General features: G+C 27.8%; 1 protein-coding gene across 5 annotated transcripts; it reads left to right on the top strand.

The window, feature by feature from the left end:
• The first annotated feature begins 578 nt into the window (after positions 1-578).
• Positions 579-14,574, top strand: LOC142327393 (uncharacterized). Of its 5 annotated transcripts, XM_075370416.1 has the most exons (8): positions 587-968; positions 1,057-1,173; positions 1,510-1,809; positions 3,729-4,177; positions 7,226-7,337; positions 10,685-10,933; positions 13,382-13,516; positions 14,344-14,574. In XM_075370416.1, the coding sequence occupies exons 1-8, from the start codon at positions 912-914 to the stop codon at positions 14,536-14,538; spliced, it is 1,614 nt and encodes a 537-aa protein (XP_075226531.1). In that variant the 5' UTR covers positions 587-911; the 3' UTR covers positions 14,539-14,574. The 5 variants fall into 5 exon arrangements, with proteins under 5 accessions (XP_075226533.1, XP_075226531.1, XP_075226532.1 ...); XM_075370418.1 differs by lacking the exon at positions 13,382-13,516 and having other exon boundaries at positions 579-968; XM_075370417.1 differs by lacking the exon at positions 1,057-1,173 and having other exon boundaries at positions 588-968.
• The last annotated feature ends 2,806 nt before the right edge of the window (positions 14,575-17,380 follow it).

The following is a 17,380-nucleotide window of genomic DNA, read 5'->3' as shown; positions in this document are numbered from 1 at the left end:
TTCCACTCAAAGTTTTTTATTTCAAAATGAAATTAAATTAATTTGATTATGATTTAGTTTAAATACCGATTTTTCAGAAGCAGTTATATTTACAGTATAACTGCTAAAAAAAGGTCATGTCAACAAAGGGGAATCACTCAAGAACATTGGATCTGACACTTGGGTAAAAACAAATCCATTCGATAAAACCAAATAAGAGGATATCAATCACACGAACAAACTTTTATCTCAACAAGGATACGTTCCTTTATGATACCTAAAGTGAAGTGGTGGAGTGCAGCATCATTGGTTGAACGATGGCGACAAGGGTGTTTTATTCACCCCAGCCTATTGTAGAAAAGTGTGCTCGTTCTTGTTGCCACCAAACATAAACCTACTACGGTCACTACTCGGCGATGCCATTATGAAAAAAATCAAGAACGCCTTATGTCAATGCAATTAGAAAATTTTCAGATAAATAATTTAATTCTTTAAATGCAAAAATGTTAATTCTCAAACCACTAGAAAATCCCGTTTTTGGGGAATAATTCTGCACATTGACAACCCTTTCCTTTCTTGTTTACCGTTTAGCCTCCGGTAAACAGGAGGCTAAACAGGAATGTCTCGTACATTCTCAGTTCGACCATTCCTGAGATGTGTGGTTAATTGAAACCCACCACCAAAGAACACCGGTATCCACATTGACAACCCTGGAAGCAAACATCTTCAACGCGGATTTAGTGATATCTATTGGCCAAAATATGAATCACATTACTTTTCCCTTGTTAGATGCTGCGTTAGCTACACTTCGTAAATACTCTACTTAGAGGTTATGATTTTACATCCAGATTTTTTAGTTACATTTAATTGTTTTCTGAGTACATGGTTAAATTGCTTTATATTATTTTTAAAATGTAATAACTGGTTTCAAAATGTCATCTGATTACGTAACTGAAATAGCAAATTTGCTCGATACATTCTTTAAAGGGGTGAGGTTATTGTGTAAATATTAAATTCATTTAAATATATTACCTTTTACTTCGTGGGATACCAACTTATGTGTTCTTTTTTTTTCAGCTCACTGAATGTGGTGTATTAACAACTTATTCGGTTCAGTTACAAGTAACCATATTAGATATACATGTTATTATAAAAATAAAAAAGTTAATTTATCAGTTGATAAAAACACTGCAGGTATTTCATTCATCTAAAACATTACTATATTACTAGCTTTAATACCGTAATAACAAATTACCTACTGCTAGTAGCGTCACTTAGATCTTTCAATTAATGTTAAGTAAAATGTAATAAAAATTAACTTTCTGAACAATTTTATTTTCTGATGTTCTTTGAAAATATTAATATATTTTTCTACAAAAGAAATAATTGAATTACATAAGTTCAACTTATTTCATATGATCATAAAAATTGTTTATTGATTATTGTATTTAACATTGATGTTATATATTTAAAGAACTTAGGAATTTTAATTTCAGATAATTATAAGTTTTAATTTTCTTCTGATTTCAGAACTTGTATTTAAAAATATCACTTATAAAAGAAGGTGATAACATAAGTACTGAAATTGTAATAAATAGGATTCCAACAGAATTTAATGAAATAATTTCAAATCAAAGTAAGGATCTTGTTATTTTCTGCGATCCAGTTATGTTTAATTCACTTCCTGATCAAGATGAATCTGCTACTTCCACTGAAATTAGGGAACAGTCTCCTAGTAATGACATACTTTCTCATAAAACTTGTGATGTTTATCAGAATAAGAACCATTCTACCAGATATAAAGATCGAAGAAAGTTATTTGCTAGTAAGGTTTGTAAAGCAACAAATTATGAATAATGGTAATTTTGAGTCATTACTTTATTAACTTCAATTTTGTTAATATTTTAATATAAGGAACACACAAGATCTAGATGTTAGACAGCAGGTGATCCATGCAAGGTCAAAGTCATGCTGCATTATCAGTATTCTATTCAATTAGCTATCAGTTTGTGAGTTATCAAGAAATTTCAGATGCTAATTTGTTTTGTGGTGAGAGGTTAGGGATAAATTACCAAATACTTAACACCATTTCATAGGATACTTGGGTCAAATTTATGTTAAAGTGGAAATATAGTCACAATAAAGAGAGACTACACCCCATGTTCTGAGCTATTAGTATGCAATGGATAATCACTACGAAGAGTGCAATCGGTCATCTCCAACTTTGACAACTGTTAAGGTTAGTTTATAGTTTATTCCTCTCTCCACAAAACTCTAAACCCTAACTTCTCTCCACAGAACGGATTAACATCTGAAACAGCCCTTGATAACTCATGAAACTGATAGCTAATTGAATAGAGTACTGATAACGCGATCTGTACTTTGACCTTGCACGGGTCAGCTATTGTCCTTGCCTATTTTCCGACATTTAGATCTTGTGTTTTCCTGATCCTAAACATATCTAGTATGGTTTATTAAAGTATGAAAAAATTAAAGTTGATCAAGTAATTGCTCAAAATACCCTGAAGAATTAAACATGTTATTAATTTAGATGTTGATTGGTTGTTTTTTTTTATATGTAATTTTCATAACCTTGTTGCTGAAAAAACTGTTGGGAATCTTGTTAAAAATACTAGGCTATTTTAGATCCAGAAAGAGCAGAGACTTACCTAGATAAAGGAACTTTTTCTGTTTATAACCATCCCTTTTTCCTGACTAGATAACAACGGAGTACCTAAAAAATTGATTTCATTTACAAGATTAGTATGTGTTTTTTTCATGAGGTTTTAATACTGATTGTGGGCTTGCCTGACAACTCCATTTTTTATCTGAGGTTGTACAGGGCCAACATCAACAAGTTGCATATCAGGTAAAGTTGGACCTCCTTTCTGTCAGTATAATGTAAATAAAAGATATGTGGAAGCCATTTCTTAAGTAGATCTTATATTAGTAATAAATGCAATTTGGTTTAATCATTTTTGTACAATAGATATTCTATATTTGATCAAATTATGAGATACTGTTTAAATTTTTGAAAGCATTGTGAAATCTTGTAAAAGTCTAGTAGTTTTTACTAAAATTCACTTTAGACTATTTATTTTATAGAATAATAATAAGTTTCAGAGGTTGTAGATCATGAAGCTCAAAATATTTTTAACTGTGTGTACCTTGTTATGTGCAATATATTGTGTAATATTGTACAAACAGAATGTTTAGAGAGTAATTCTGCTACATTGTAAAATTAAAATGTTGACATATCATAACAATTGGCTTCAACTGCTATGAAGAAAAACAGAGCATAATTAATTTATATCTATTTTTTTCTTGTCTCTGTTAAAAACATCCTTATGGTCCCAACAGATAAAAATTAATCCAAGCAATTTAATATATTGTATGTGAAGGCTGAATCTAGTTACTGAAGAGTGACAGACTGTGGTGTGCATTGCAAATGATTATTTTTGTATAATAAATTTATTCTTTACTAACAATTTTAAAATGAAACTTTACTAAATTTTGACATGCTATCAGACTGATTTCAGCTGGTAGATCTTATTCTGCTATCGGTATGATATGACATCACATATACCTAGTAAAATCAGGTACGTGTAGCCTTGGAAAAAATTTACTTGCTTATAGGTTTTTCTAATTAAACAATATGCAGGTATGTATATGTATCCATAAATTTATATTTACAAAGTCTATAAGAAAAGGCTTTTTAAATAATTAAAATAACAAAATTATTTGTGCAGGATGGCTGTAAAAACAATAATGATGAGACTGATTTAGATAAAAATAATGAGTTAAAAAACCCTCTAATTATTATTAATAAGTATAATGAAGAATCAGATTCAAATAATCCAACTGAGATAAATAATTTAAAATATTTATTTATTCCTTCAAGTACAGAATATAAAAATTATCAACAGCAAGACTTATTAATAAGAAAAGATTCTGAAAGCTTTGACACTGTTAAAAGTCAAGTCACAAAAGAAATTAAAGAAGTAGATTACAGTTTAGTACAAACAGATACTTGTAAAGAAAGAAATGAATTATTAGAAAATAATAGAGTTATACCAGAAAAAAATAACTGTGACAAACGACAAGAAGAATATGGAATTAATGAAAATGTTGTACATATTGTAGTAGAAAAAACAAATAATTTAGAGAATTCAGTAACACAAGTTGAAGCTAACCAAAGGTCAGTAAAGAATTTGTTATTGTAATAGTTATAATAATTAACAGTTTATTAAAATCTATTTATACTGTCTATAACAGATGAAAATCAATTTACCTCCCCAAAGAAATACTAAATAACAATATAAGAAAATACATATTTATATTCTGTTAATTAACTTAGCTAAAAAAATTATTTTATTGTATTTGTCCATGTAACATTTTTTTATGTGGCTAGCCACACATACACAGTACTGTGTATGAGTCAAGTACAGTGCTGTATTTGAGTTGTGTATGTCTGACTAACCATATAATAAAACAAATTTAATTTTATATTTTTTAATATTTACGACTACATATTTTTATTTCTTATAACTTTAATGTGTGATTTGGAAGAAAAATTTTAACTGATGATGAGGGAAAACCTCAAAAGCGCTATTAGAAAAAAATAATAAGCATAAGGCAAGAAGCATTATTGAATTCTGTACTGTTGGTGGTGAACAGTTTTTATACTTTTGTCTTTGTTATATTTTGTTATATAATAAGTAAAATACTTTTTTCTTACCTCATTGGATAGTACACACAACTATCAAAACATGTTACTTCTTTTGTGTTTAATCCAGCAAAATTTTATTAAACAAAATAAAACTTCAGTTTTGTTAATAAAAGTTGTATTTACATGAATATAATGTATAGTTTCATACAATGCTGGACAGAAATATTTATTTTTAACTGCCTTGACCCAACAAAAGCATGTTTGCATGATACAACAATGGCTCAGGGCTTGATTCCTAGTAGCATTTGAACTTTTTGTAATAAGTCAACTCTAATGAGTAGTAATTGATACTTTTTTTTTTTTAATGATAATGATATATTTACTTTTATCTGGAGTTACTGGAGGAAGTTGAAAAATTCAGAGATGATAACCTCTTTAACTTGATACTTCTTTCGACATTGCAGAATGACTGTTCAAAGAGATGAGAGAGTTTAAAGAGGTGGTTAGTTTATAATCTGTTGTTAAAATTAAGCTGTATTTACTAATTTTCATGTAAACAAATTAAGATACCAAATAATCAGATATTTTCTGTTAAAAATTTAGTTTGTGGGTACTTACGTATTAATGCCACCGCAGCTACAGCTTTATTTAAAAACAAAGTAGTCAATCGGATTTCGGTGGAAAATGAACAGTCTCTTTATTAATTTTAATAAATGGTTATTTATTTTATAAATATAATTTAACCAAACTTAACATTCGCTCGCTAACCTTGACTAATTAACACCATAATTTTTTGAGTATTTAATTAATAAATTCAGTAATTATTGCAATTATTTATTATTTAAATAGTCAAAACACTCCTGTTAATTAGTCAAGGTTAGCGAGCGTAGGTTAAGTTTGGTTAAATTACATTTATAAAAGAAATAAATATAAATAACCATTTATTAAAATTAATAAAGTGACTGTTCATTTTCCACTGAAATCCGATTGACTACTTTGTTTTTAAATAAAGCTGTAGCTGCGGTGGTGTTAATACATAAGTACCAGTTTGTGTAACGTTGTGTTATTCCATTTATGTGATCTAATAGAACTTTTAAGTAGTGTTTTTTTTTTTTTTACTTTAAAAAATAGTTGTAAGTACTGAACATATCCCACATGAACAACTTTGCTAAAAATTACCATTTTATTTATGAAAATCAAATTGTAGAAACTTCAGAAAAGCATAAAAAATTTGATGTGGGCACCACCTGACTCCCTTGTACACCTATTAAGTTACATATACACATTTTTTTAAAATGAAAGTATATAAAATTAATAACTTCTGATTTTTTTTTATTATTGAATTATTTATTGTAAATATTTTTGTATAGTCAGAGGTTAATAAATTATTAATAAATCAATATATTTAAATAAAAAAAAAGGAGTTAATTCTGATACAAACTGATACTTTGATACCATGATCCAAATATTTCATTAATTAAAATATTATTTGGCTATAACTCTGGAACCAATGTAAAATAAATACCACTTATGATATATTGTTGAAAAGTTCTAATTAGGGTTTATTATTGCAGTTAAGAAAAAGTTCAAAATCCAATTTTTTTAGATTTTGGGCTTTTTTGGAAACTTATAGTTGTCGATTGCAATCAAGAAGGGAGGTGCACAACTAGATATTAAAACAGTCCTAAATCCAAAATTTTAACATACTACGGCTAATCGTTTTTGAGTTATACGAGATACATACATACACACACATATGTACATACAGACGTCATGCTGAAACTAGTCAAAATGGATTCAGGGATAGTAAAAATGGATATTTCTGTTGAAATCTGAAAACCGAAATTTTTCACAATCACAATACTTCCTTTATTTTGTACAAGGAAGTAAAAAGAGTTAACAACTGTGCAATACCAATACCATGTAATATCACAAATTTAGATTTTTAAGAATGGTTTTCATCAGTCGAATAAAATGCAATTTTACTTAAAAGTGATTGATTTATTTTATGAACAACTTTTCATCTCTATAATTTTTACTCTGGAATTTTTTGTTAGTGTAGGCCACAGTGTATGGTAGAAGTTTTTGTAAACAACTTTATATTTTGGTAATATATATTTATAATCTTGGAACTACCAATAAACCTAATGGTATGAATACATCTTGCATGACTTCACTGATATCATTATTTTAAGAGATCTCATGGCACCTCTTAAAATGCCTTGTCTATTGGAATATAATGAGGCTCTCTACAAAACAATTCCATATGTAATGAAATTACAGTTTAATTTTTTATCATTCAGCCAAGCAATTTTTCATGTGAATCATCAATTTATTTCATAATGAATGTTTGTCAATGGCAACCTTTAGAAATTTACAGCTGATATTATCACTTAACAGTATATTGTTTTTGAATGATGTACAAGTTTAGTTTGTTATATTTATTCTGAAATTCAGTAAAAATTATTTATTATATATTTTATTTGATTTTATATTCAAAATAATTTGGACATGGTCTAATTTTATCTCTAAAACTTGCTCAAATCATTATAAAATTAATTTTTAACAATTTTTCAGGACAGAAGATGATAAAGAAAAAAATAATTATATTTGTAAAGAATGCAATAAGGGATCTAAAAATGAGAAACGCCTATTACAACATGAACCTATATGTTGTATCTGTCAGCAGGTAATTATTTGATGTATAGTAGAAACAATATTAGAATTTTTTAACAGTTTGGTTTTGAGAGATGTTTGTTTATAAGCTCCTGCATGAGAGACAGATAGACAAAAAAAAGATGAATATTTGCTTATTATTATTATTATTGTCACACTTTACAAGTTCTGGAGTTAAGCTACTGTAATATATCACAGTCACGTACATTAATCATTACCTTAAACTTAGGTTATAGGTAAAACAAAATGTTTTAATGGGCTAAAGATTATGCGATACATTTTTTATTGTCAAAAGAACCACAAATAGAAAAAAAACTATTTCAATAAGAGTTTATACACGTGCTCTTAATTTATTTATAACATTTATTACATAGTCAGACACTTGGGTTTTCTTTTTTAAACATTCTTCTGCGGAGTAGTAATACTTTTTAACAGGAAAAAATCTCGAACATACTTTTTGATTTTCAACAGAGGTGAAAATTTGTTATACAAACGGAAGCTTTCACAAAAATTTGTGATTTTCCAACAAGTATATCATGATTTTTCTGGGTAAAAAATTAGACAATGTACCACTATCATATAATGTATTATACCTGAATTTGGTTTAGATTTTTATAAAAGTTTAGTCCTATTTTGTGTGTAGATTTAGAATATCTCGATTGTTGTTAATGTTACTATATCCTTTTATTTAAGCTGATATTTTTGGTATCCTTATTTTATTATCTACTGTGTTTATCTTTATGTTCATGCAATCTTGAAAGACAAGGATGCATTGGTCAAATTATTTATTATTTTTTAATTTTATTTCATTATTTAAATACTGGGGTGGAATATATTGGAGAGTTATACGGAGGAAATGAATTAGAAAATGGTGTTATAGAGGAAGAAGAGGAAGTTGAGGAGGATGAAATGGGAGAAACAATACTGAGATCTGAATTTAAGAGAGCATTAAAAGATTTAAATGGCAGAAAGGCTCCTGGAATAGACGGAATACCTGTAGAATTACTGCGCAGTGCAGGTGAGGAAGCGATTGATAGATTATACAAACTGGTGTGTAATATTTATGAAAAGGGGAATTTCTGTCAGACTTCAAAAAAAGTGTTATAGTAATGATGCCAAAGAAAGCAGGGGCAGATAAATGTGAAGAATACAGAACAGTTAGTTTAACTACTCATGCATCAAAAATCTTAACTAGAATTCTATACAGAAGAATTGAGAGGAGAGTGGAAGAAGTGTTAGAAAAAGACCAATTTGGTTTCAGGAAAAGTATAGGGACAAGGGAAGCAATTTTAGGCCTCAGATTAATAGTAGAAGGAAGATTAAAGAAAAACAAACCAATATACTTGGCGTTTATAGACCTAGAAAAGGCATTTCTAGGTTCTAGGTTTTTAAAATGTTCAGCATTTTAAAAAAATTAGGGTTCAAATACAGAAATAGAAGAACAATTGCTAACATATACAGGAACCAAACAGCAACAGTAACAATTGAAGAACATAAGAAAGAAGTCGTAATAAGAAAGGGAGTCCAACAAGGATGTTCCCTATCTTCGTTACTTTTTAATCTTTACATGGAACTAGCAGTTAATGATGTTAAAGAACAATTTAGATTCGGAGTAACAGTACAAGGTGAAAAGATAAAGATGCTATGATTTGCTGATGATATAGTAATTCTAGCCGAGAGTAAAAAGGACTTAGAAGAAACAATGAATGGTATAGATGAAGTCCTACGCAAGAACTATCGCATGAAAATAAACAAGAACAAAACAAAAGTAATGAAATGTAGTAGAAATAACAAAGATGGACCACTGAATGTGAAAATAGGAGGAGAAAAGATTATGGAGGTAGAAGAATTTTGTTATTTGGGAAGTAGGATTACTAAAGATGGACGAAGCAGGAGCGATATGAAATGCCGAATAGCACAAGCTAAACGAGCCTTCAGTAAGAAATATAATTTGTTTACATCAAAAATTAATTTAAATGTCAGGAAAAGATTTTTGAAAGTGTATGTTTGGAGTGTCGCTTTATATGGAAGTAAAACTTGGACAATCGGAGTATCTGAGAAGAAAAGATTAGAAGCTTTTGAAATGTGGTGCTATAGGAGAATGTTAAAAATCAGATGGGTGGATAAAGTGACAAATGAAGAGGTATTGCGGCAAATAGATGAAGAAAGAAGCATTTGGAAAAATATAGTTAAAAGAAGAGACAGACTAATAGGCCACATAATAAGGCATCCTGGAATAGTCACTTTAATATTGGAAGGACAGGTAGAAGGGAAAAATTGCGTAGGCAGGCCACGTTTGGAATATGTAAAACAAATTGTTAGGGATGTAGGATGTAGAGGGTATACTGAAATGAAACGACTAGCACTAGATAGGGAATCTTGGAAAGCTGCATCAAACCAGTCAAATGACTTAAGACAAAAAAAAAATTTAAATACTTCTATATTAATTCAGAATTAATTTTGTTAAATTATTTTTAATTACATTTGAAAATTAGAAATGTCTATTGTATGACATTTTGTATTACAATTACAATATTGAATGATTATTGTTTATATATATATATATATAAATATTTTCATGTTGGTCACTTTTTATTTTATATAGCACTCAATCTTATTAATCATTTCTGTTAGCCTTCAATTTTAAATGTTATTAAGTTGCTCATCTTTTTAAAAATATCAGCACAATATATATATTCCAAAATTCGGCAAAATCCACCAAAGTACAGAACCAATAAGAGGTCTTACCTTATCTTATTATTTCTCTTTTTCTTTTCTATATATCAAAAGTGCTCTCGAGGAATTTCTTCATTATCATTATCAGTTGATTAGAATTAAAAATTAATTATACATTAAGACATTAATAATACACTAAACATAATATTGCTGCATTATCAAATAATTAATTAAAAATCTTTTAACTTTAAAAAATCAGTGACAGTGCTGTTTAAAAATGTTTTTTAAAGTTAAAGATTTTTTATTATGTTAATTAATTATTTGACTACATATTTTATGTAATAATATTACATTTAGTTTTATTAATATCTTAATGTGTAATTAATTTTTAATTTTATTCAACTGATAATGAGGAAATAACTCGAAAGCAATTTTGATATATAGAAAAGAAAAATAATAAGACAAGGTAAGCAGCTCTTATTGATTCTGTACTTTGGTGAATTGTGCTGAATTTTGTTAATGCTTTTGGGATTAATTAGTACAGAGGAAGACATGGACAAAAAAGAATTTATTTCCTAAATTAAAATATAATATTATATATATATATATATATATATATATATATATATATATATATATACATTTATTATTATTATGTTCATATGTATTAACTTTTTTATTCAGGAATTTATTTCATTTGAAGAATTAAAAGAACACTGTGAAATATCTCACAATGGATCTGGTTATCTCACTTGTTCTGTGTGCAACAAAATGATTGTAACAAATGAAAGCCTTCAAAAACATATTACTGAGGTGCATAGCAGTAATCAAAACCAGTACAGGTGTACAATATGTAATAAATCATTTGTTACCAAATTGAATTTGACGAGGCACATTGATTCTCATGCTGGAAAGAAAACTGCTTCTTGTAATGTATGATTTTTTTTTGTTAATTTAATTTCAAGTAGTATTGTAATTTATATATGTTATGTCTTAAAACCTATTGGTTTATAAGAATCATTTTAAAATTTTCTGAAGTAAGATAACAATTTAAAAAAAATTAAGCATTAGTTAAATTTTAATGTAATTAAATTTTAGTTTATAAATAATTGAAACACAAGCCAGCTTTTGAGGTGCAGGAAGAGATGGTAGTTACTGGAAACGAGATCAGGACTGTTAGGGGATGATCAAAAATCTCTTCTGAATTTTTGAATTGTTCCTGTTATGCATGCAGCCCTGTATGGACATACATTGTTGTAAAAAAGAACAATTCCTGATCTTAGCATTCCTTGTCATCAGTTTTGAATGGCACAATGCAGTTTAGAAAGTGTTTCACAATAATCTTGTGATGCGATGGATATTCCAGTTTCCATGAAATCAATCAAAAGCACACCTTTGGTCATCATTGCAACACAGTTGCGATGACTTTCCTTCGAGATTGGGGTTAGTTTAACTTTTTTTGGTTTAGGTGAAGCGGAATGATGCCACTAGATGGATTGTTGTTTCGTTTCAGCATTGATATATGAAATCCTTATTTCGTCAACAGTGACAATATGGGGAAAAAACTCATCTCCCTCATGGTTAAAGTGGTCGAGAAAAGCATATGCAGATGTCATTCTGTGTAACCCATCAGGTTGGTCTAATGGTGAACACGTCTTCCCAAATCAGTTAAATTGGAAGTCGAGAGTTCCAGCGTTCAAGTCCTAGTAAAGGCAGTTTCATTTTTTTATGGATTTGAATACTAGATCGTGGATACTAGTGTTCTTTGGTGGTTGGGTTTCAATTAACCACACATCTCTCAGGAATGGTCAAACTGAGGCTGTACAAGACTACACTTTATTTGCACTCATACAAATCATCCTTAGAAGTAATACCTGAATGGTAATTCCCAGCGGTTAAAACAGTAAAAAAACACGTCATTCTGTGATCTTTGTGAGCATTTGGTTAACATTTTTGGCGCCCATCATGCACACAGTTTACAATAGCCCACAGTGTCAGTCAGGATTCTCAACAATGTTGTCTTCAAAACTCCTCGTAATTTTAAAGAAAGATTATTGATCATAAAGCAATGATTTTCTCTCACTTTTGCATTCATATGTTCAACAAAATCCAGTCTGGACACTAGGTCTGCCATGTTTCTGTTCATTGTCAACATTTAATTGGCCTTCCTTAAACTCATGACACCATTGCCTCACTTTTCCTTTTAATATCCCCATAAGTTTCACACAATTGACGGTGAATTTTATTAGCATGATGTCCTCTTGCATTTAGAAATCTAATCACAAACTGAACTTCACAACTGGTGGGATTTATTATTATCACACTCATTTTAACAAACTGTCTCACAAATTCTAACAACAATGAACTGACAGCAATGCCCAACAGACCGGTTAAAGATACTGCACATGTACGAACCAATCATTTTTGCCAGTCGCTATTTGTAACTCATTGGCCTTTAAAATTATAGTAGCTGAAAGTGAAACTAATTTCATTTAACATACTTTTTATGTTTTTTACCTACATTTTATAGATCCCATTAATTAAAGTTCTTTTTATTTGGTATAACCTTATGATGTGTATATTTATCTACTGAAATGGCTATTTCTGATTAACTGAGAATGCAAAAGGGTAAATGGAGTCCATCCTAAATTAAACACTACATCATTTCCTATTTCTGTAACAAATTACTTAAATAGTTTCAACTTAGTTAAAAATACTGCCACAAACAATGAATGTTTTTGTATATAAGCATTTTCTAGGTAATCTGCGTCTAGATTTAGATTTTTATGGTTAAAATGTTGTTATAAAAGATGTATTATTAGTAAAAATAATCCCTGTGATGTAAATAATGTGTAAACATTAATAAAGAAAATCAGGGAAGTTAAATGTGTGCTTGACATAGAACAGAAAACAAAAATTTATTAGCTTTTGCTGGACGGTCAACAGCTACATTTTTTGCAACTTCACCGAATATCACATTCTTGTGTACTATTTCTATTCCTGTTATGTAGGTAATGCAACTCTCTTATGTAAGAAACTGACTTAGCAAGTGAACTAGCTTTCAGTTAATTCCTGTGCATTATCTTCTTCACAAGTCCCAATACTCATGGACTTATAAACTTATTTATATTACTGAACACTACGTATTTTAGAGATAGTTATAGAATCTCATTACCTTAAGATTAGTCATCTACTTTTTACGGAATAATCTATCATTTTTCAGTGTGTATAAAGTTATTTGTATTTGATAGTTTTGAAGATAATAGTAAAACTTTTTTTTGGTAAAACTTCAATTTTTAAAATATAAAAAAGATTAAAAAATATACATACGTATATATATCTATATCTTTTTTAAAAAATCTGTTTTTAACATTTATACAGGTGTGTGGAAAATCATTTCGAAGATCAGATTATTTGCAAACTCATTATAAAATTCATCTAGGAGAACGGATTTATGCTTGTAAACTATGTCCAAAGAGATTTATTGTAAAATACCAGCTGAAAACTCATGAAAAGGTAAAACCTAATGATTCATTTGTTTGAATGAAATTTCTGGAGGATGTACATTATTTTTGATGACAACAAACCTAAAGCAAACTTTTCAAACTTATGTTAAATGACCTAATAGCAATATTAATCTATACACCTCTTTGTTCATCCTTAAAAAGTAATTTTACTTTTTTTTTATCATATACGTCTTTAGCAAATTAGTATTTTCTTCCACATCATTTTTTTTTATCTTATATTAATATTCTTGAACATTTATTTTGTCTAGAACGTAACATACACTTCATTTGTACCTGATAGATAGTTTTTCTATTTTTTTTTTAAACAGTGTTTTCAATGTATGCACTTACCGTCTTTTAAATGCATTTTATAAAAAAGCAGAGAAAGACAAAATTATAATAATTAAATAATTATTGTTTTAATATTAAATATTTACTGAAATTTTGGTGGAGGTTCTAGCCCCTTCTCAGTGAAATATTCTCTTCTGATTTCATTGTTCAGGATACATTTTAAAAAACCATTCTGGCAAAGACAAAAATTAAAGCTCATAAAATTTGTAATAAATGCTATTGTAAACATTTCTAAATAGAAAGTCTTCCCTCTTATTCTAATAAATAGGAATTAATGTATTAATTAAAAATAGATTTTACTGCAATATCAGTATTGCAGTATTAAATATTTATTGGGTTGAAAGCCCTCATATTTTTTTAAAAATAAACTTTACTCCAATTTGTTTACTATATTACTCCTGTAAAAAAGTACAGCAGAATGTAATATATAAATACAAAACTTTATTCAATAATATTTAGTTTTAATACTTTTTTTCTTTATTTCAGATTCACACAGGAGTTAAAGATCATGTGTGCAATGTATGCCAAAAGGGATTTGCTCGAAGCGATAAACTAAAAGAACATATGTTAAGACATCTTAACATTAAACGATTTAAATGTAATGTTTGTGGTAAATATTATGCTGAAAATAGAGATCTTAAAGCACATCTTAAATTGCATATAAAAACAAAATCAAGTTAATGTAACAGAAAGAAAAATAAAGTATAAATGTTTTCTCAATAACTATTTTGTATATAATTATAACTGTTTACCATTTTATCACCTGTTAATTATTAAAAAAAAATCTTTAAAGAAAACATTAGTGTAGACTATTAAATAAAAAATAAGCTTATGCTTTTTATTAGATTTCAATAGATTAATGTCTAAAGCTGTTTTTTCTGATGATGCAATGGAAAAAATTACATGCCTTTCCTGAACTAGAATTGATGCATTAAGGTAAGTTTGAGAATTATCAATGTTAACATCAGTTCCATATAATGCTTAATAAAACTGAACATAGTTCAATCAATTCTTGATGCTCCCAGAATTATAGAAATATTATTTTTACAAAATTTAAATTTTTTTAATATTAATATATTCAACAAGTACTAAGAATTACTGATTAGCTAAAAAATTATTTAATTGATGAAAGAATTGATCATGTAACAGCAAAACAAACTACAAAATATAATTTCATGTAATTTTAATATTTAGTCATAAATCTGTTCTGTACTTAAACTGTTACAATATTAATAACAGAAGTTTGTAATGCTGCCCTTAAGTCTCGTAATAATTTCTTCCTGAAAAAAATATGCTTTAGAGAAAGAAGTCCTGTTTCATTTACTTATCTTGATATGGATCAATATGAAAGAGGGATTTTCTTGAAATGAAATTTCATTAATTGAAATTGTTAACTTGGGTTACCCCCAAATTTAAAAAGGGTTATTAGAGATTTATAATTTAAATTGATTGCATTCACTGTCTTAATTTAAAATTGGTATTACAAAAGCACATTTTTCTTATTAACAGATCTCCATTCTGGAAAGCTACATCACTGTCTTTCGTCTGGAGATTCTGGGTTTTAGTCCAGATCTGAATTGGCTTTTTTCATACACTACAAAATTCATTATCATCCATTATAATAACTATTATTGGGCATGAGCCTGTTGTTACTGTTGCACGGACAAACATATTTATTTTATGATTTAACAAAAATGTAGGACTACTGATAAGTAGTGAACGATACAGTATCTGAAATTTAATAATTCTGTCATACAGTGAAACTTATTGTGAAATGGTTTCCTTTTTTGTTACAAAATTAGATAAAATAATAACAAGTACAAGTAGTTGTTATGAATTGTACATATTGATGGTTCAACAAATTTTTATACTGGAACTTGTATACTGCACATAAAAGTTTTGTAAGTAGACAGTTGGCACTGTAACTATGACTTTGATGAGCAAACTTTTTTATATAAGGATATTAACATTAGTTGCTTGTACCACCTTAAGTAGTATAGTATCACATATTTTTAAGTGATTTATATAAGCTTTCCTAACCATAATTGATGACTAGACTTCCGTTTCAACTTAGAATTGTAGAATCAAGTTTTTTCACCTGTTTCTAGCTTAATTTACATGATTCAACAAATCCCTAACAGATTTTAATGTAATTATTTTTCTAATTCTGTATATATAACTGTATGACAAACTTTGTAAAATGATGCATTAAAATTTGGCTGTCAGGATTATCATGACATGAACCAATTTTAAAATCTTCTGTGGTTTCTTGGACATTGAATTAAAATAAAAATCACAGTTTTTTAGATCAACATAGGCATCATAGGTCGACATCAATGGATTTTTCTGAACCTGAGCCATCACTGACTGCCTAATGATCATTTCTAAATCATACAAAGCTCCAAGGATGGTTTAAATGTATAACCACTATAAATCTGTTGTGTCTGTAAAAGATTGCCATAAAATGTAATGTTTTAAATAAAGTCAGTTATAACATTTTTATATAAATATATATATTATATAAATGACATGGTGTAACTTTGGTAGCACTTGACAGTGTTGACAACTGCTGCAACTCAAAAGAGAGTTAGTTAAGGCCATGGTAACAATAATGTTAACTATGTCTAACTGCAATTGTAATTTGGACGCACAATGTGAATGAAATTACAGACGACTTTTTGAATGGATTATAATTCAATTATATATAATTCTTATACATGTGTGTGTATTTTTTTACAGAAATTTCTGAATTATAATAAATTTTGGTAAAGAATCTTTGGAATTTAAAGAAAAAGGCTAAGTGTATAATTTTCTTTCAAATACTGAAAGAAATGTTTTAATCGTTCCAAATAACATAACTAGGAATGGCAGAAATATATATAAATATATATTTAATGTATATATAAATATATATTTAATGTATATATATACTAATGATGTTGATGTACTATTTATGAATATTAAATATATATATTGTATGAATTACAAATATTTTTTGCAGAATATTCAAACAGTCAGTTTTACAATCTTATCTTAACAACAAACTAAGATGTTTACATTACTGGCATTATGAATAATATTCAATTTTATAGTTAATCCAAGAAATTTTTTTTTTATTCACCTTACTGATGTTAAGTTAAAAGAGTAAACTTTCTTACATTTATTCTCAATACTGAACAATAGTTTATTGAAAAAAATTATTATTTAAAATTAAATAAATATATTCTGCTATAATACGTTATGCATAAAATTTACAATTTATGATTAATTAAAAATATTGTAGAACTATATAATTACAAGATATTTAAAAATATATTATACATTTCTAAAATATTAATACTGTTTAAATATTATTTCATACATTTCATTATTTCATACATTTCTAAATTTCATAAAATATTTTTACATATTTTTTATACTTATTAAAATATAAAAATGACTGTTACAAAGTTTTTAACAATAAACAATTCTTATTTATTTATTTTTAAATATAAATATTTTACAAAGAATTAGTTTGACAAAA

Source organism: Lycorma delicatula, chromosome 7, assembly GCF_047948215.1.
Source record: "Lycorma delicatula isolate Av1 chromosome 7, ASM4794821v1, whole genome shotgun sequence".
Taxonomy (NCBI): domain Eukaryota; kingdom Metazoa; phylum Arthropoda; class Insecta; order Hemiptera; family Fulgoridae; genus Lycorma; species Lycorma delicatula.
Note: the sequence above shows the minus strand (reverse complement) of the source record. Positions and strands in the feature narration are given on the sequence as shown.

Coding starts and splice junctions, on each gene's coding strand:
- LOC142327393 (XM_075370416.1), top strand. CDS start 912: ATGTCATCTGATTACGTAACTGAAATAGCAAATTTGCTCGATACATTC. Junction 4,178..7,225: donor CAAGTTGAAGCTAACCAAAG/GTCAGTAAAGAA, acceptor ACAATTTTTCAG/GACAGAAGATGATAAAGAAA. Junction 10,934..13,381: donor AGAAAACTGCTTCTTGTAAT/GTATGATTTTTT, acceptor ACATTTATACAG/GTGTGTGGAAAATCATTTCG.